This window comes from Montipora foliosa, chromosome 5, assembly GCF_036669935.1.
Source record: "Montipora foliosa isolate CH-2021 chromosome 5, ASM3666993v2, whole genome shotgun sequence".
Taxonomy (NCBI): Eukaryota; Metazoa; Cnidaria; class Anthozoa; order Scleractinia; family Acroporidae; genus Montipora; species Montipora foliosa.
Window position 1 is genome coordinate 40,592,739 of NC_090873.1, and position 20,000 is coordinate 40,612,738.

Sequence of the window (20,000 nt, forward strand, 5' to 3'; positions counted from 1 at the left end):
CCTACAAATGTGATGATAAAATTGGAAAAAAAAAAAATTCAATCTTTTACTGACCATAATGGGGTAAACAGTGTACACGTATTAGTCACTGGGAAATGGTCTGCTTGACCACAATGCAGGGAGTTACTACCCTGGCTCCTTGCAAACAGTGTGTGGATTATATATTCCCTGTGACTTCCCAAAAGGTTTCGGAACAACTGTCTTGCCCTTATCCAAGAGAACAAAAGCATTAGCTATTACTTTGAATAGTCCTTATAAAAGAATCAGTGTCTACTCAATTAATTATTCCCCAGAGTCTTTGTCCACCTGGCGTACGACACTCATTCCCACACGGTATGTCAGCCGAGATTGCTTTTTTATAGTACTTATTTTGAGTGGCTCAAAGTAGCAGCAACGTGGCTCGCTAAAACTGACCTTTGGTTACATTGAGGCCCTGGAGATCACAAGTGCTTTCCTAAAGTATATTAAGTAGTCTGTTCAATGTCCAAGTTTCTTAATTAAATTCAAGCTTCAATTGATTAATCAACTTGATGACAAGCTGTTTTTAAAGAAGTCATCGTTAATGCTTTCAACGCTTACCTGACGTAATCCGGTTCCCCCATACACCAGAGGAACAAGAAGTTTGGTCGTGTTCCAGCATTGATGCTTCACAAATTCTCTTCTTAAAGTTCCGAATCCGCAGGATATGTATCATGAATACTGCAGGTGACGCGGAAAACTGAGATAAGTAGCTGATTAAGGACAATAACGTCCTACTTTCCATTGAAATCTTCGAATTTGTCCATGAATCGATTAAAAGCTTTAACTAGCTTAGTCCAATGGACTGCACTCCACCACAAGTCGGAAACATTTGCTTAAAAAATGCATGTCCGGCGCCATCTTCAATGTTGAGAGTCGTAAGGTCTACTACCCCAGCGGAACCTGCAAAGCTTTGAGATCAACATTAATCACTAATCTGGGGAAAAGAGAAAAAAAATACAACATTTGTAACTTTGTTATAGCTCCCAATAGTTTCTAACAGCTCATGCAGTGGTAAGAATTCAAACCAGTCCATAGCGGGGTATATATTGACAGACCTGTTTCGAAATAAAGCATACCAACCATAACAACCAAGCTTATGAAGTATCATTGTTTCCATGAAGGAATGTCGAGATAAATGGTTTTAAATAAAGAACGCTAATAATTAGTTAATTTTAGAGTTTTCAGAGGCTGAATACACGGCATGTGGTGCACTTCATCTTAATTTGGTATTTTGAAGAAGGCGGAGTCAATTGAAGACGCCTCCTGTTGCAATTTAATATCACTGCCAAATTCCTGATTCTGCGTAAGTGGATAACTTTGAAGGAATTTTACCAATTTAAGTTATGGTTAGTGATTGCAGCTGAGTGTGAGGGAAAGCCAACAAAAATATAAGGATTTGTATTCATACAAGAGAAGAGTGTGGGTAATGACATCAATTATGAGAAAACAGAAATACTCTTTCTTGGGAATCAAAATCTCAGTAGCACCTGGGAGAGAGGAAAGTAAATTAAAGTAAGCATGGCTGAACTTAAGAGGGTGGTCAAAAATGTTGGGGTCCCTTTTCACGTCACAAATGACCCTTTCCTTGGGCAGAAGCTCAATTTTGAGGAAATCATTTATTCATTCAATGTAAGGAAAGTTAAATTATGGAGATGGAAAAAGCTTACTATTTTTATAGGCTGAGTTCAAATTGTTAAGACCTTTGTAGTTCCAATGTGCAGACTTATTTTTATTATTGTTTTTTTTATACAAAAACGTGTTTAAAGAAGCCAATAGCATCATATATGACTTTTACGGAAAGGCAACGACACGGTTACAACTGTCTTCTATTCTTTGTGACATAGAACATGGTGGTCTCAAGGCTCCACACTTAGAATCGATTATTAAAACTCAAAAGTTGTGCTGTAAAGAAAATCGCCAATGATCAGTTATTGAAAAATGTTTTTTATCGCATTACCTAAGCTGATTGGAAGTACCGTATTGAATTTATTAACCCTTTTACCCCTGAGGGGCTCCCCATTGACGAGTAAAAATCTATAAGTGTCACTCTTAGGGGGGGAAGGGTTAAGCAAGCGGCCACCTCGAAGGTCGGTCGGCTGGTTTGCCCAGCCGAAGTATAGTACACAACTAAAATCAAATCTACGTTGTATTGGCTCTTGCTCAAAATATTTAGCTTCTCACCTCAAAGGGACCACCCTGTAGGTAGGAAAGAAAAACGCCCATCCCAACCCCCAACCCTCCAAAAAAAAAAAAAAGCTGAAGTGCGCAAACAAGAGGAGTGTTTCGGGTTATTATTTCTTTACTGGCGTTATTGTCTGACAGTGCATGAGAATGCCTCAAAGTTTCAACTGCAATGCCCACGTGGGCGCAAAGTTTACTTCAGTCGCAAAATCTCCCGTCCATCTGCTTTGGTACATCTTCTGTTCTTATTTGTTATATTGTTGCAAAAGAACCTTACTACTTTGTGCAAATGGTGAAAATTTAATAAGCGCACAGCCTCGAATAAGCGCCCACCCTCAAGGTCCAAAAATTCATTACGTGTCCAAGAGGGTTAATCTAAGATATCTGTGTGCTGTGATTTCGATTGACTGAAATTCCATTTATTCTCTATGCATGCGATAAAGAACTTTTGGAATACTTTGTAGAATCTGTTCATAAATCAGTTTAAACAGAATGTTCCGCATCATTACTATCTGTTAGGTACACTAGTTTAGTGTGGGCAGTAGCCGAAGTAATGATGAATTCGTTTCCAAAGTAAGAAACCGTAGCTAGTCACAAAACTGCATGATAAACACGACAAACGGTTGTTATAACTCAATCTCTGTTGGAGATTTTGCCGAAAATCGTACTTTCGAGCTTTTCAAACCGCTTTTTTGAAGTCTTATCTGGCCAAAAATAACCTAAACTGTCCCAAACATTGTTTATGAGTGCATTCGTTGAAGACAAATGTACAGCAAGCCAATATAAATTAATTCGGCGTCGAGACTCGGCTGTCATGTCTGATCGACGAAGTAGACAATGATGACAAGAAAACTCGCCAATGCGTGATGCCTCAAGCCCAGGCGGGCCTCAAGAGAAGCCGAGGAAATGAAAGGAGACCAAAGGGAAGGAACTTTATTTGAGTGTCTAGTCGTTCTAGCACTGGAGCACTAATTGGGGACATTATAAACTGAAATTAACAATTAACGCAAATCAAATCAAATGTTGGTTTTTGAGGAGATGGGAGCCCGGAGTACCCGGAGCAAGCTTCTTGATGCAGAGTAGAGACCAATAAACTCAACCCACATATGACTCGGAACCTCACCCGGGCCACATTGATGGGAGGCGAGTGCTCTCACCATTGCGCCATCTCTGCAGCCCCAAAATGAAGAGCACCGTAAAGCTAAGAGAAATACTGTTTCGCGAATGCCAAGACTCAACAGGCCGTTCTTCGCAAACTTCAACTTTTATTTAACTGATGTCGCTCGTCTTCAACCTTTCTTCTCACACAGCTCAACTATCTGACAACGAACAGAACCTTTTGCAAAAAAAAACATCCTAACACAATGAATCATTTTAGAACAAGATGCCGACCGGAAAACGCGGCATAAACATACTTTTACCGATGTATGAACACCTAATCAACTTGTCAGTCGGTTCTGACGATAAACCACTAATTTCCGATTTAAATACAATTTAAGGAATCACAAATTGTTAAAGAAAACTACCGTCACACAATATAACTCAACTTTCTCAACACACTCCCCTGTTTGTTCTTGAAAAGGACAAACACATTCGTGCAAAGTTTTTTTTTTTTTTTTTAAACTTCTTGTTCCTGCTGAATGACATCGTGTACACGTATCCCGGCAGCAACTGCAGCGTCACTCCTTGGTTTGAAAACGCCTGCTTGAGGATTTAGTGCGGCTCCTGGAACTTGGCGATCTACTCTTCTGTCACAAGACAGTTCAAGGGGGTATAACTGCTGAATGGCTCGTTCAAGATGACCTTTTCCCGATTCCGTCTCGCCCTGTTATGCATTCTTCCACAATACCGAGTTTCCACTTGTTCCTATCTCTATTTTCATCCTTCATTATAACAACATCACCCCTTTGAACTCTGCCATGAGGTTGCTTGTGCTGAAGGCTATGCCGCTCCCGCAATCCACGAAGGTACCCATCGTTTCCACATGGCATCCTTGCATTTACGCAGATGTTTCTCGCGTTTCCTGAGTTGCTGATTTTCTTCATGGTGCGGCTGCCGTTCCGGTAGCACGTTTGGTCTGATGCACATCAATGAATTTGGTGTCAATATGGGTAGCTGCAAATTTTCTTCTACGTAAGACAATGGGCGGCCATTCAGGGCTACTTCTACGTCCAATATAACTTCTTTCAGCTCATTGAAGTCAAGGCTGGCATTGCCAATAGTTTTCCTCATAGCTGCTTTCACGAGGCCAACCATGCGTTCAAACTGGCCTCCCCACCAGGGCGCTCTGCTTAGATTAAACTTCCATACAATCTGGTGATGGGCAAGGAAGTCGTTCAGCTTTTCGTCTTCCTTCACTTGACGAATCCAAGCTGCTGCTCCGATAAAGGTGCTCCCATTGTCGGAGTATACCGTGCTCGGTCTACCACGTCTGGCTATCAGGCCTTTCAAACTTAGGAGGAACTCAGCAGTTTCCAAGCTCCTTGCGAGGTCAAGGTGTAACGCTCTTGTTAGACTGCATGCAAACAGGATTATATATGCCTTGCTTTCTCGCTTGGTTGAAGTCTTGAACTTTATGGGACCGGCGAAGTCTACGCCTACAACTTCGAAAGGGTACGATCCTTCAGTTCGATCCTGTGATAATAATCCAGGGGGTGGTGCAGCTAGGGCTACTGCCTGAAATCGCTTGCATCCTGGACACTTCTTGACAACGCGCTTCACTAGGCGTCTTAAGCGTGGGATCCAGTGTTGCTCTCGTACCTTCGTCATCGTTAAACCCACACCACCATGTAACGTAGCTTCATGGGCCTCCTGAACAAACTTTTCACTGAACATACTCGTATCTGGGATGTAAACTGGATAGACACCTTGAATCCGCCCTCTACATTCCAATAGCTGTTGGTCATTCTGTTGCAAATTCAGTTGAAGACAATCTAGTTGAAAATGCTTCGACTCCATCCCTTCTTGCTGCGCTCTTCTTTCCCAGAATCTTCTCTGCTCTCTGAGTTCTCCTGTCGTAAGGGGGCCAGTTTTCCTTTGCTTGTTCGAACTTCTAGTGTTGTGTAAGAATCTGGCAATCCAAGCGGTAATTCGCAGCACTCGCCATAGGCTGAACTTTTCAAGTATGCTGTCCAAGACGTCCACTTTCTCTTTAGATGCAAGCTCGAATATATCCTTTATGGTCTTTGCTTCATTCAGGGACTCAGGAGTTGCAGTTGTGGCAACATCTGCCGGCCAAGCACCCGGATTGGACAGCCATTCGGGCCCATACCACCAAAGGCTATTTTCCTGGTTTACATGACCTCCTCGACTACCTAGGTCTGCTGGGTTTTCCTTGGTAGGTACATATCTCCACTTTATCCATTCCTTCTTCCGTATCTTCTGTACTCGGTTGTTAACGAATTGTCTATACTCCCCGTTTCCTCTAATCCAACGGAGAGCGACAGTACTATCGGACCAGCAATAAACTTGAACAAGTGGGTAGCCATCGAGTGCCTCTTTAATATTTGTGGCCAAATTTGCAGCCATGTGAGCAGCCACGAGCTCCAGGCGTGGTACTGTCAGTCCCTGTTTTGCTAAACGCGCTTTGGCCGCCACGATACCTTGAGTGACTCCGGAAGGCTGTGATACAACGGTGAAAGCTGCAGCCGCTACGCCAACCCCACTTGCATCGCCGAAGACATGCAAGGAAACGCTGTCAATTGGTTCCTTGTACTTAGCTAAGGACCTCGGGATCGTGATCGATTCTGGCTGCGAAAACTCCCAACTTGCCCACCTTTTTTTCAAGGTTTGGAGGTAGCTGCTCGTCCCATCCAACCTTGAAATTGCACGCATCTCGATAAAGTAACTTTCCACTGAGTGTTACGGGGGACGCCACTCCTAGTGGATCGTATACTCTTGCTATCTTGCTGGTGAGAATTCCTCTTTTTGTTGCGACAGCTTTCTCTGTAGGTACGGCAACGCTGATGGTGTCTCTCTGCTTGTCCCATTCCAATCCTAAAATCATACTTGTTCTTCTTCCTTGGCACAGCTGCTGTTTGGCAAACGTTTGGTCTTCTATGCAAGATTCGACGTCTCCAGTCTCCAATTCCGGTACATTCGAATGCCACTTGTGCAGCTCAAAGGAAGCGTCGGCAAATATCTCTATGGCGGCTTCCTTCATTTCTTTGGCTTTAGCAATTGTAGTTCCTCCCCCGATCCAATCATCTACGTAAAGATCTTTCTTGATTTCTTACACAACCTCGGGATTCTTGATGCTCCAGCTGTCTAAATGCTGATCAATCACTCCCGCCAATAGGAAGGGTGAGGACGTTAACCCGAAAAGTGCTCTTGTAAAGCGCAGTGTCTCTATCTCTCTCGTTCCTATAACTTTCACCCAGTGGAACCTTAGTGCGTCTCTATCCTCAGCTCTAATTCTTACTTGCAGAAAGGCCTTCTTGATGTCTCCTGTTACAGCAACTGGGTTGAAACGTCCACGGATTAACACACTCCAGAGTTTTTTTTCTGCAAGGGAGGGCCAGAGTTCAGACATTCGTTCAAGGATGGTGCACCGTTCCAGGCTCTGGCCGAAGCATCGTAAACAACTCTCAGCTTGGTACTTTCAGCTGATTCGCGTATAACTCCCTTATGGGGTATGTAAAATTCTCTTCCATGGATTAAGTCGGGGGCGTGTTCGACTACTCCAGTTTCCAACTGCTCCTGAATGATTTCATGGTAATCACTGATGGAATTCGATGAATCTAGCTTCCTTAAAAGGCTCCCAAGTCTGCGAAGGCTTCCTCCTTTGTTACTTGGCAGAGAAGGGTGATTTCCTATCCACGGAAGCCCGGTTTCGTACCATCCTTCCTTGCTCCGCCACAATTGCTCCTTAAATTCCTCATAGACTACACCCTGGTCTCCTGTCGGTAAATCTTCAAGCCCGAGAACATCTAATCTAGAAAGTTCTTCGTAGTCTGCGCTAGATGTTTGAGTGAGGAGCATATTGGTGGTGTCTAACTTATGACCAGGTGAAGTAATGGTCCAGCGCAACTTCGTGTAACTTGCGACTGGATCCCATTCCCTACCAACGCGTTGTGGCTCTGAGGTGCTGATTCTAGGGCACTCACTATTTCCAGGGATAAGATGCACTGGTAGACGGCGTTTGTGATCGGTGTCATCCATGATGACTCCTTTAAGGTGTGGATGTTTCTCTAAAAGACTTTTGTAACGGGGGTTTTCGACCGTCATCAGCTGCGGTTTGTCAACTTTCGTCACGTCTGCTTCCATTTCAAAGTCACCTGTTGCTGACTTAATGTTGATCCGATAAACTTCCATGACACGCTTGACTGTGCCTAACATCATCTCAACCTTTCGAACACCGGAATGGTGAGGTTTCGCAATTTTTGTGAGTAAGACCGCCGACGCGTAGGAACTTCCGGCCCCTGAGTCTAATAATGCACGACACCGGATCCCTGCAACCTCCACTACGACAATAGGAAAAACTACTGGCCCTTCACCTACTTGCGCGGCCGTCATAGAAGCCTCAACAGTTTCTCTATCACAGATGGAAGAGTGATGGCGCCCCTTACAATTCAAACACGTTCTTCTGCTCTTGCACTCCGACGCTCGGTGATCGGGTTTGGTGCAATTAAAACATAAGCGCTTCTGGATAAGGATCTTTCTCCTTTGAGTTGGATCAGTGAACTTGTTGCACTCAAACGACTTGTGGTCAGCGTTTTCGCAATAAACACACCCAAGGGAACGCCCGTTCTCTTGTCGCTCGTGGTAGAATGAGTCACGCGTGGTTCTTCTCGGAAGATGACTTTCCTGGCTCTTGTCAATCGACTTGACGGAAACTGGATTTCTTTCGGTCCACTTCCGAAGGGCGGTCACGAATTTTGGAAAATCCCAATCTTGCCAATCATCGTCTGTTCGCACTAAATCGCCCCTTATTGTTTCCAGCTTATCTAGCGACATTCTTACGTACCCATTAACATCCTGTAATCTCCCCAGAGTTTCTAGCGCTTGTACATTGAACAACAGCTTGTCATAAAATTGGTGTATTTTCACTGGGTTAGAACCACTAACACTCGGTAACGCCATGATATTCTGAACGTAGGCATTGACTATTTCAGATGTTCTCCCGTAATTGTTTTTCAAAATACTTTTGGCTCGCTCATAGCCCTCACTTGAGAAAGGAAGCCCATCGATTGACGCTCTTATCTTCGGTTCCAGAAGGTCCGTAAGATAAGCGAATTTAGTTACACCTGCCAAATCGCTACATTTGTCAACTTCAGCTTCAAAAATATTCCAGAAGCGCAGCCAATCCGTATGGGAACCATTAAATTTAGCAATAGTTAATTTCGGGAGCTTTGTATGCCTTGTCTCGCTGCCTTTGGCTTCGGCTAATTTCGCTGGCGCCTGGTTCTTCTTAGACTCTTCTATTTTCTTCTCAAATTCAAGTTTCTGCTCTAACTGTGCTCGCTCGAATCTTAGCAGTTCTTCGCGCTCTTTATTCTTAACAACGTTCTCCGCTTCCTTAACTCTTAATTCTTCTTCAGCTTTAAGGTCATTTACGCATTTAGTCAATTTTGTGATCATTGCATCGCCTTGGGACACGCGTCCCTCGATGGTTGCGGTCCACGTGGAAATTTCTTCCTCTGATTTGTCATTATTGAACATTTCTTCCACCACTTGGAGCTTAAGTTGTTCTATACTTTGAACTATTGTATCCAGGGAATCACGGTGCCTGGTGATTAAGAGCGCGCTTCCAGTGTTTTGAATTTCTTGCGATTTCCCCAGGGTAAACTGAAGGAGTTTCACTTTACCTTGAATTCCCTTTGATATGTCTTCCATGATCCACGCTGCTTCTTGTCAAAACGACCTCAGGTCCCGTCGGAGGTGCCACTGTTTCGCGAATGCCAAGACTTAACAGGCCGTTCTTCCCAAACTTCAACTTTTATTTAACTGATGTCGCTCGTCTTCAACCTCTCTTCTCACACAGCTCAACTATCTGACAACGAACAGAACCTTTTGCAAAAAAAACATCCTAACACAATGAATCATTTTTAGAACAAGACGCCGACCGGAAAACGCGACATAAACATACTTTTACCGATGTATGAACATCTAATCAACTTGTCAGTCGGTTCTGACGATAAAGCACTAATTTCCGATTTAAATACAATTTAAGGAATCACAAATTGTTAAAGATAACTACCGTCACACAATACAACTCAACTATCTCAACACTGGAGTCGTTGTAGGATATGTCAGCAAAGACTTTCCTAACGACGGTGAGCAGAGATACCCCAGGGTAGTTTCCACATTAACTACCAGTCAGATGGTAAGTCTTCTGTTGTCCACAAAAGATTAAAGACGGCCACCAGGAAAGATCGCTGAGCATTGCCACCGTGCACTAGGATCTCTGATAAAACCGCATAGGAAAGGTGGGTTTGATGACTGAGCCCAACGCCCTGAGGCCGCTCTTAGGAGGTTGTGCGAAACGACTTATCTTTTTTCGTCCCCAAAAGAAGCCCAGTTGAATGGGCCCTTAAGGGAAACCTTTGGGCCTGTGGCCTCTCAGGAGATTAGTTGAAACGGCTGTGAACGACACGACCTTTTTCATCCCCAGAAGGAAACCCAGATTGTTGGCCTCGGGAAGCGAGTTCTACTGTCTGAGGCTGCCTTGGGGGAGATTGGTCCTAACAGTTTTAAGGGAAACTACTTTTTCAGCCCCGAAAGAAGACCAGAAGCGGTGACTGAGGCTTTCCAGAAGCTTAGGCAAAACGGTTATTAGCGAAGCAACTTTTTTTGAGCCCAAAGGGAGGCAGATATGTGGGCTCGGGCAGCGAACCTAAGGTCCTGATCGTCCTTGGACATTGGGCAAAACAGCTTAGGGTAACGTAACTTTGTTCACCTCCAAAGGAGACCAGATTGGTGGGCTCGTGTAGCGAGACTAAGATCCGGTGCCTCCTCGAAGATTTTGCTGGGGGCGAAACATTTCTTGGTCAGAAAAGGAGCCCAGAAGGGTGGACTCAAGAAGCAAGCCTAGAGACCTGACGTCTTCTAGGAGTTCAAGGATTCAAACTTCGTTGAAGCTACTATAATTTTCAGGTGGTTTTCAGGGAATTATTTGTCTAGATAAGTGCAAGTTTTTGGTCAGGTGATTTCCTACTTCCTACTAAAAATATTCGAATTTGTTCAAGAATGGATTAAAGAGTTCATTAGCATAGTCTAATAGCCTGCAACCTTGGAAACATTGCGTTCGTAAATTGTCCCGCGCCGTCGTTCCATGTTGAAAGGCAAAAGATCTACGACCCCAGACGAACGTGAACATTTTTTTTTTCAGAGCAACGTTCAGTCATTGATCTGGGGAAAAGAAAAAAAAAACATATGGCACTCATAACCAAAGTCTTGTCTCCCATTAGTTTCTCGCAACTCAGTGATAAGAATTCAAACCAATAATGGGAAACATTGCATTTGTTAGAACCTTCGAGTTTGATCTCCAGTATGGTCTGAGTATACATGCCGAAGTTATCCATCATCGATAACGAAGCCTCTTATCCCATTTACCAGGCCTTAAATTAAGAAAAAAAATCGATAAAGCAAAGCTGCTTGTAAAAAATTTATGATAAAAACGATGTATTCATTTTAACTGTGAATATTGACAGACTTATAAACTCTTGTTCTTAGGCCATCGTAGCTTGATTAAGAAAATGGGTTGAGGTTATTTTCCTTAATCAAATTGACAGACCGCATTCAGTGCTATTGGATGTGTTTTCACGACAACAGCTGCATCGGTTCACATTCCTGAAGGTGTTTTGATTGGAGACTTCGTTAAGCGACTTAAAAATGATACGTGTTTTCACGGGTAAGATTAAATTAGGAGAGAGCACGTGCCAATACAATATAATAAAAACAATAAAAATAGCAAGCCTGTTGTATTTCCGATTTGAATAACGGCAAGCGACTCCTCATTGGCCGAAATTAATTTCCAACTCACTTAAGTTACCTTGGTGGCTTAAATTTGCTGAGAATTCAAGTGAAATTTGCCGCCTTGCTTTAATAGGTGAGTTGGGAAAGGAACTGTTTTCACGGAATTTTAGGTTGTCGCTCGCTAAGCGACCTGAAAAACCGCTCGTGAAAACATAGCTACTGTCACTGATGAGATTAGAATAAAGTATACCTACCAAGCTTATGGAGTGTTGGAATGTCGAGGTAAATGGTTATTAATGAAGAACGCTAATGATTAGTTAATTTAGAGTTTTCCGTGGCTAAATACATGGTGTATGGTTCATTTCATCTTCAGTTAGTATTTAGAAGAAGGAGGAGTTATTTAAAATAGATCATGCCTTGCCTCATTTAGAACACGTCGATGCAATTTAAAATTAATACTTCCTGATTCCACACAGGTCGCTAAATTTGAAGGAAATTTACTGACTAAATTCATTCGTGGGAAAAATTAGCTTCGTGTTAATGGTCAATCCTAGTAATTGATTTCATCAAAACCCTCATGCTCTGTCTTGTTTGACTTTAAGGCAAACTTGAAGCTTTTTTTCAAAGAGGATATTTCAAATATCATGACCTGTCACTTAGCGACATAGCTTTTAAGGTGGTTTTGATCCTTGTACTGCAATCGCCACAAAAATAACTGTTAAATTAATAAGCGGTTATATCTTCTGCGTAAATCCTCAATTCCCGACGGGTTCTCGGTGTTATCGGTCCTGTCATTGATTGGGACTACAGAGCAAGCGACATCCGATCAGAATGTGATTATCCATAAATCATTTCGACCAAAATACACTGCCCACCCGCCATGTGCACAATACATCGAAGCATAAAGTCTGCAGATATCTATTTTACCTTCAAATGCCACGCAGTTACCGGTACTAGCTTTAAAATAACTGGTTCCTGGTTAACCCAATTTATTACTACGACTCATGAGTGCGAACATTGCTTACATTACTCATTATCACGAGAAATAGCTTTGGATCAGTTTAAACAATATATTGCTTTAATCTAACCCAAAATCATTCAGATAGTCAAAACTTCATATTTATGACCCATTTCCTTCGCTTTTTGTTTGTCAGCATTATGATTTGCGATACTTCAGGCTCACATGTTCATAAGTTGGTTTTTACGTCTCAAAGATGTTTAGATTTCAATTATAAACTCTATTTTGATTGGCTAGTCCACCTCAAAGTTTCCCCTGAAGTCAAAATAGTTACTTGGTTTGAGGAAATGAAACAAAAAACAGAGTCGAGCAGTGCTGTATTGTTCTTATGCCTCTCCCTGAGCAATTCGCCGCAGTTAATGCTTGGGTGATGGGTATTCTGGTCATGGCCAAAATTTTAGGGGGTAAGGAAACTTAAACGTACCTCGCATCTTAACTAAATAAACTTTAGAAAAGTGAATTAACATTCTGGCCAAATAATATGATTAATTTTACGCGTGTACTTGACATATTTCTTTGACATCACCCAGCACGGTGTTCTGTTAGTAGTTAGTTGTGTGAGAAATGGAACAAATTTAAAGTGAGGCCATTGAATCACGATTCCTCTTCATTTGCCCATTTAAGCAAACTATTTCTCAAGGACGCACATTTCACTTTTTGCATGCTGGTTTGACGTACTGACTCGTAACAACAAAATAAAAAGGGGGGCCTTTAACAAACCGCAAAACCGCATGCACCAATAAAACGCTCAGAACCGAAAAACCACAGTACTCTTCATCAAAACCGAAAGCTGCAACAATGATAATAAATAGCCACGTTGGTGGCCGAATAACGCCAACATGTTTGTAGTTGTCTTTTTTGAGGCTTCCATGTCTCAGCAAACTTAGTGCGACCACTTGCAAAGTGCACGGCTTGCTCTACTTAGCAATATTTTATTTCAAGGCCGGGGATAAGTGTCGACATAAACATGATGCAAATGACGAAAACGACGAAAGTGACCACACCAATTACGTAAATGAAAAGACGTCATCATTGCTTATCCTATATTGCATTCTTAGTTGGCTTAATTTAACGTGAAGATTTATTAGTCAAATATGAGGTTTATTCAGCCGATTTGTTTGAACACAAAGTTCTGGCCCAGCCGAGTTTCCAGCGACGAATCAACCCTACCTAGAATATGGGAACCAGTGAGAAAATACATTCTTTGCCACTTCAAAGGAAAAAATACACGACTGAGCCTTTATTTCATTTAGCCATAAAGAGAAATGTGTCTCATTGCTTGTAATGACTTATGATAGCTCTAATTTAGCATTTAGCACGCTTCCATCTCTGTTGGAATTAAAACACACTTCACAACATTGCGTAATTAGTTCATGACACTGCCATATCATATTAAAAAATGATGGTCTTGTTTCTCATTAATAATCATTGAAATTTAGAACTTATAAGGCCCAGATATCTGTATGAGTTTATTTAAATACAGTAGGTAAATCCATAGGCTAAAGATAAGATGATAAATAAAAATATAAAATACACTTATATGGACTCTACTTGTCAGCTGACTTGTTCTGAATGATCTGTAAAATGTAACTTAAAAGAGGAAAGTCTTAAGTTTTATTTCAAGCAAAACTAATTACTGTTAAAATAATAAAATTCTCACTTAAATAAAAATATAAGAAAAAAAAGAAAAACCGCCGCCTCTGAACATGTAGGTTCGGGGATAATGTGCAATGATTAGAAGTAGACACTGTCCTGTTACTCCTTTATTACTAGAGTACCAGCTGCCTCTGCAAGTTAGGGAAATAATATAAAATCTCGTCACATTCATATTTGATGTCTTTGATGAGAGTAAAGTCTGAGACAAGGTAACGAAAGGCTAGTTTTTGTCCAATTGTTAACTGAGACCGTGGCAGCCTTCGCTATCAGTAGTGATTGAACATTCGCGTTCGTGGCTCACAAGTTATGGGATATTCAATTAACTTGCCTGGAAAGGTAGGCCGAGAATTAAACTCAGTTGAGTGTTTTAGTTAAGAATAAGATATTTTCTAATTCGATTTAGATTTTATAAATAACAAAGAATACAGTTTTTTTTATTAAAGTAGATTGCCTTCGTAAGCAATCCACAAGCCCAACTGAAGAAAGGCGTTTGCGATCGTTAGTTCCACAATTTGTTGCTTTCAGTGTAATAGTTAGCGCCAACGATCAAGAATTGTATCATTTAAATTTTAATTTCATGTTGCGGCCATCCCGCAAAGGGGTGTAGTATATGCAGCTTTCCACCTTGGACAAAAGCTAACTACGGTCGCTTGCATAATTAATTGCAAATGTTGAAAATATGTCATTAGACGCAGAGCCTTATCATTTAAAAATAAACTGAACGCCACGATAGCGGATGGTTGAGTTTGGTCAATAGCTAACCATTGCAGATTAAGAACAACTTGAGACATTGAACTTAGATCCATTGCTGTTGGGAAAGTCATCCTCTGACACCCAAAAATTTGTCCAGAGAGTAGCCCGATAGTCTTGACGTAAACTGCCATAATCCACCCTCAATTCTGCTCACCGGCTTTCTTCGATCCGGTCTTGTCTAAGCAGCTGATCGTTGTAACTAATCAAATCAAGACTTCGCGGTTTCTGTACTCGATGTTTCATCTGTCCGAGCTTCAGAGAGGGTAAATACATTGAAGTTTTTTAGGATAAAAGTATCTTTATAACAAGGCGTTTTGTCGTAGTGGGTCAGTTGCAAGGGTGCTGAAAAATTAAACGAATAAACGAGGACTGTACGGCGGCGGACTTGTTTGCTGAAGGGCTTCGTTAGCAATAACAAATTTTGGCCACCAAAGGTGACGAATTTTAACTCTCCAACCTACCGAATATAAAATAGATCATAGACAACAACTCTTCATCAAAGGTGGGGGGCTACCGCCACCGACTGCAAACAAAAAGAAAAGAATGTTTATGAACAACTGTACAGAGACAATAACTTGACTTTATTTCCCTCGTCCGAGAAGACTAAAGTTTAACCATATGTAGATGTTCTTTTGAGGAATCACCCTCTCTTTATTTATTCAAAGACCCATGGGAGAATTTGTTGGCCCCTGGCAAGGCACTCACTCTCTCGAGATATAACAACGAATTTAAAGGTATAGTTTTTTTCTCTACTTCCGAATGCAAGGAAGACGTAAAGAAGCGGAAAAGGAGTCAATAACTGTCCTTAAATTATGGGCCTGGCCGGATCACAAGTCCTTTCGTAAAGTATATTCTCTAGTGCGTTCAAATTTCGGGTGCCTTAATTAAATTCATGCAGTTCTAAATAATCATTACAATTCAATTCATTTTTTTATTCACACTGTCCAAATTTATATTATCAATAATAAATTTAAAAAGAGAGAGAGAGAGAGAGAAGAGGAATGATATTAGGCCATAATGTAGAAAGTTAATTGGTGTGCTGTGTCTAAAGGAGTACAGCTTTCTAGCTGGACACCGCCAAACAAACTGTCAACGAACCACCCGCGCGTGTTTTCAACGTTTATTTGACGAGATCCGGATATTTTACCATCTAAGAAAAAGAAGAATATATTTGGTCGGGTTCCAGCATTGATATGTGTCTAATTCCACTCACACGTGCAGGTAAAGAAAACAGAGCAGTAAAGCTGATTAAAGATTTCTATAGTCGTGATTTCCGAGTTTCAAAAGGCATTAGATATAAAGATCAATGGATTTATTTTAATACCCTAGGACACCTTGCTCGCTCTCATGAACCGGGGCTTAAGATCGAATGATAATTAGCTCACAAATCTTTGTTACGCAGTGGTTAACTTTTTTTTACCTTTACTAACTACGAATAAAACCAAATTTTTATTTTTCGCTTTCCACAGACAGTTTGTTAAGAAATCTACTCCTTGGTACTCAGACAGGTTTCGAATTCAGAACACGACGTAATCATGGTGATAACAATCAATCAGTATAGCATACTTATCTAGCTTATGAAGCACCAGTGATTACGTGCTGGAATGTTAAGATAAATGTTAAAGAACGCTAACGACTAGATAATTTATAGATTTTAACCTTGATACGGTTTATGGCTCATTTCATTTTATATTAAATTAAGTGGCAGAGTCAATTGAAGACCATTGAAGAATCGTTATAGAGCAAGCGTTCCGTCAGCGTAAAATAGTGTGCACTTTAATATCACTGCTAATGAAGATTCTGTTTCCGCGTAGGTTGTTAACTTTGAATGCATTTGGCTGAACCTAACATAATTTATTTGGAAAAAAATAAAATGTTTACTCCTAGAAGCTAAAATTAATTCGTCAATAAGCTCAGTCTAGATTGCTTGACGTTGAGGCCAACTTGAAGTTATCAGGTGTTGCTTCCATTTCTCAGAGCGTTTACCTTCCCAACCATGCATGATATACCATGCTGATGGCCTAAATTCTCGGATACTGAACGATAAATCCCGTCTTCGTACTGGAAGTGAGGTCCCTGTGTGTTGGTGGTCTGGACGAGAATCATCCTTTCCAGAATCAGCAATCTCTAATCTGTAGCCGGGTTGTCATGGTACTTTAATAACGATCCTGAAGGTTAGCCAACCTTCTAGAACCCGGGCCTGGTGGTCTGTATATATGAAATTCCTCAGTCACTAAAGAGGTTCTGCATTAGGCTTGAAAATCCCCATACACATGTGTGGACATATCCGACAATGTTTGATTTGTTGAATAATCATCACGTTTTCTTGCATTTAATTGAGCGAAACGTTTCTCCATCCATCTGTATAATAGCCTACGGGAGAACCTTCCCTTTCCCCTCGAACCCCTGTACATCTTTATATTATTTTGTTTTTAAACTGAATAAATCAGAACAGCTTCCCTTTCCTCAGAGCTAAGTCAGAACCATAAACAGAACCGGAAAATCTTGAAAAAAAAAGTGCATAATGTAACTTTCTGTCGCAAATATGACCATTGCCAAACTAGAACTGCCATACCGTGCGTCAGAAATTAATCTAGTTGTAACAGAACACTAAGAACTCGGCGGCAACTTACGATTTCCGATTTGCCGTTTAATTTTCATTTTCTGATTATTCCTGTTTGCTGTGCTGAGACGCTCCCGTTTAAAGGTTTATCCTGTCTTATACCCTGTGCCGACGCGCAGAAGCGTCGATGTTTCATTTCCGTTGTTGGTTTCTATCCAAAAGAAAGAAAGGAAATTTAAAAAATATATGTATATCACGGTGAGCTGTCTGACCAAACTCCTCCTTATTTTTTATCTTTTGTTGTCTCCAAATATATATATATATATATATATATATTGTAAAAATTATAAATTACATGTTTATTGGGCTTAATACCTCAATTCTCACCATTAATTCAGCATGCTGAATCATTGAGAAATTATCTTCGAAACGCAGAAAGATTAATCTGTTTCACATAGTGAAATTTAATAGTCTTAGAAGCGGCTATAAAAGTCAAGGTGATTTGACACAAATTAAGTAGGGTTCAGTCCGCCGTACAAGCAGTACCGTCTAACTCCAAAGACATCAGCAATATGGAAGGCCCTGGACAAGAATCCGTGTCATCTTATTCAGACAGTAAATCTAGACTGACTCTTCTCCTGTTATTCTGCATTTTGTCTTTTTTTGGCAATTGTTTGACTGTCGTTCTGTTCATACGGAATTATTCCGTTGAACGGCAAGTCAAAGAGCTCTGGCAAGAAGCTGAAAAACGTAAGGCTGCGGTAAACTATCCAGCTGGTTATCAAAACACGGCAAGCAAAGATAACACTCCAGGTAAGAAATCTGATAATTCCGATCACTGAAAGCCCAGTACTTCTTCTTCTTCAACGATCTTACTTCGATACTCACGCCAGCTCTGAAGATGGAGTCTAGAGGCCTATATCCTTTTCTTTTTTCCCTCTGTAAATATGGAGCCAGGTAAAACGGCTAGTCTGTGCATTCACTGAATGAGCAAAATCAGTGTTACAAGTTCTTTCTACATTTCCATACAATTCTTTTGTAAAGGTATGCGCGCCCGGGTTGAATTATTCGTGAAGCGCTCGTTACAAAGCGAATTTACTTTGATGTACGCAAATCTTAGCGCCTTCTCTATCAAGGGTACTTTAGTTTTATTCAGGTTCATAAGCAATAACCCTGAATAAAACTTAGCTGATCTGTTACTTCCACAAGAAAGAAGAAACAGACGTCAGTGAAGAGACCATAAACCAAATCTACAGCTTCTGTTAATTTGGTTCATTTGGTATCTGATAGTTTCGCAACTAAGAGCTATCCATTTCAAAAACTCGTTGCTAGAACATGTGCGCCATAATTACTTTAGCTGAAAGCGAACGATTCAACGTTTGCTCTCATCGGCTTTACGTGTTCCACAACATGTACCTTAATATCTTCGGCCACGTTCCGTTGTTGTACTCTTTGATCAGATGAAATGAATTATAGAGGTTATTTGTTTGCATACCTTCATCGCTAGCAGAAGAACAATCCAAGCTCTAAAGCAATGATCAGTTGCAAATAATGCATCAAGTTCCATATATGACAAGTCGTTACACTATGTACAAGCAAAGGTCTGTGATGCTCTCGAGGTTCCTTTAACATAATTAGTTATATTTGATCGCTACTAAGGGGCATGATAATGAAAAGAAGGGAAACGTTAGTTCAATCTGCTTGCTTGAGGCTTTTTCAGTGTGTGCGTACTTTGAAGTTTACCTCGTCTAGTATATTTGTGGGGATGGCTTGCCTTGATTAGAAAATATGTGCGGGGACATTAATTAGCTTGACAGCAAGATCTCAATTTCCTGTCAGTTTAGGCTAAGTTCGTGAAGAAATCATCAAGTTTTGTCATCCCAAAGGTTTAATTTGTCTGCCGGGCCCCAGCGGTCAGAAAGGAGAGCCGGGACCACAGGGTGTCAATGGTGACCCAGGGCAATCCGGACCCCAAGGATTTATAGATTCCCCAGGGTGGCCAGGATGTCAAGATCCAAAGGGTGAAGTAGGGAAATATGGACCCCGTGGGATCAAAGGCGTTTGGGGACCTCCAGGACTTCCAGGACCACCGGGTCCTAAAGCTACATGTTATCTGTAGAAATATGAACCAAAGGCTGTGCAAGACCCAAAAGGCGAAAAGGGAGCAAAACGAGATGTAGGTTTTCTAGGATTACGAGCAATAAAAGGAGCACCGGGTGTTACTGGAACGCTTGGGATAGGTAACTAGTTTAATTAATTAATTAATTAATTTAATTACTTAGATGTGTTCAGTATATTATGGGACATTTCTTGAACTGTGATGGTTCTTTCAAGGTCTGAGGTGAAATTGGAATGCGTTTTCCGAGTTATCCGATCACATGAAATGTAGATCCAAACACCAGGACCAGTTGTTTAAACGGCGGATAACTGTTTTGATTTCGAATTCTAGTGGATAATTCACCATCCAAAGTATAAAATGTTCTTCAGGATAAGGTTTAGCGCCTCTTCTTAGCTGTGCGTAGAGTGTGCATGTTTCTTGGTTACACGAACAAATACTGATGATAGAAACTGTCAAATGATGGCCTATCCCGGTATCACGAAATGTGGCTCAACTTTGATAACAAAAGCCTTTGTTTACTGATAAAAAAAATGGCCATATATATGGTGTTTTTAAACAACTGCGGCAACACCTTGGTAATGTAGCGGGACTTCCGAAAGTTCGATATTTGCATACGAGCGGGAAATTCAAACTTCGGAAAGTTTTGCGAGAAAGCAAATTCTACCCGTGGGCAGGTTATGTTGGGACGATTTGTCTAAGCGCAATAGCTACATCGGGGTGACCGGTAGGGATCATAGTTAATAGGGGAAAGAAAGAACGATTAAAAAAAACTG

At 41.2% G+C, this 20,000-nt stretch overlaps 2 protein-coding genes across 13 annotated transcripts in view; one reads left to right on the plus strand and one right to left on the minus strand.

The window, feature by feature from the left end:
* LOC138004175 (uncharacterized) overlaps positions 1-20,000 on the minus strand; it is a 33,626-nt gene that overhangs the window by 2,021 nt on the left and 11,605 nt on the right. The window contains exons 2-4 of one of the 6 annotated variants that reach the window (XR_011123754.1): positions 17,179-17,319; positions 15,007-15,068; positions 13,937-14,887 (exon numbers count right to left, since the gene is read on the minus strand). Coding sequence is in view for 1 of the 6 variants with exons in the window: in XM_068850607.1 (XP_068706708.1) it covers positions 6,682-9,036 (2,355 nt within the window). In the remaining 5 variants the exon portion in view is untranslated. The other 5 variants (XR_011123755.1, XM_068850607.1, XR_011123756.1 and 2 more) reach the window with 5 other exon arrangements.
* The window catches only part of LOC138004176 (uncharacterized), a 45,977-nt gene continuing 43,359 nt past the window's right edge, over positions 17,383-20,000 (plus strand). For 3 of the 7 annotated variants that reach the window (XM_068850608.1, XM_068850609.1, XM_068850610.1), the window contains exon 1: positions 17,383-17,921. Coding sequence is in view for 1 of the 7 variants with exons in the window: in XM_068850611.1 (XP_068706712.1) it covers positions 17,681-17,921 (241 nt within the window). In the remaining 6 variants the exon portion in view is untranslated. The remainder of the gene's footprint in view (positions 17,922-20,000) is intronic. The other 4 variants (XR_011123758.1, XR_011123757.1, XR_011123759.1 and 1 more) reach the window with 3 other exon arrangements.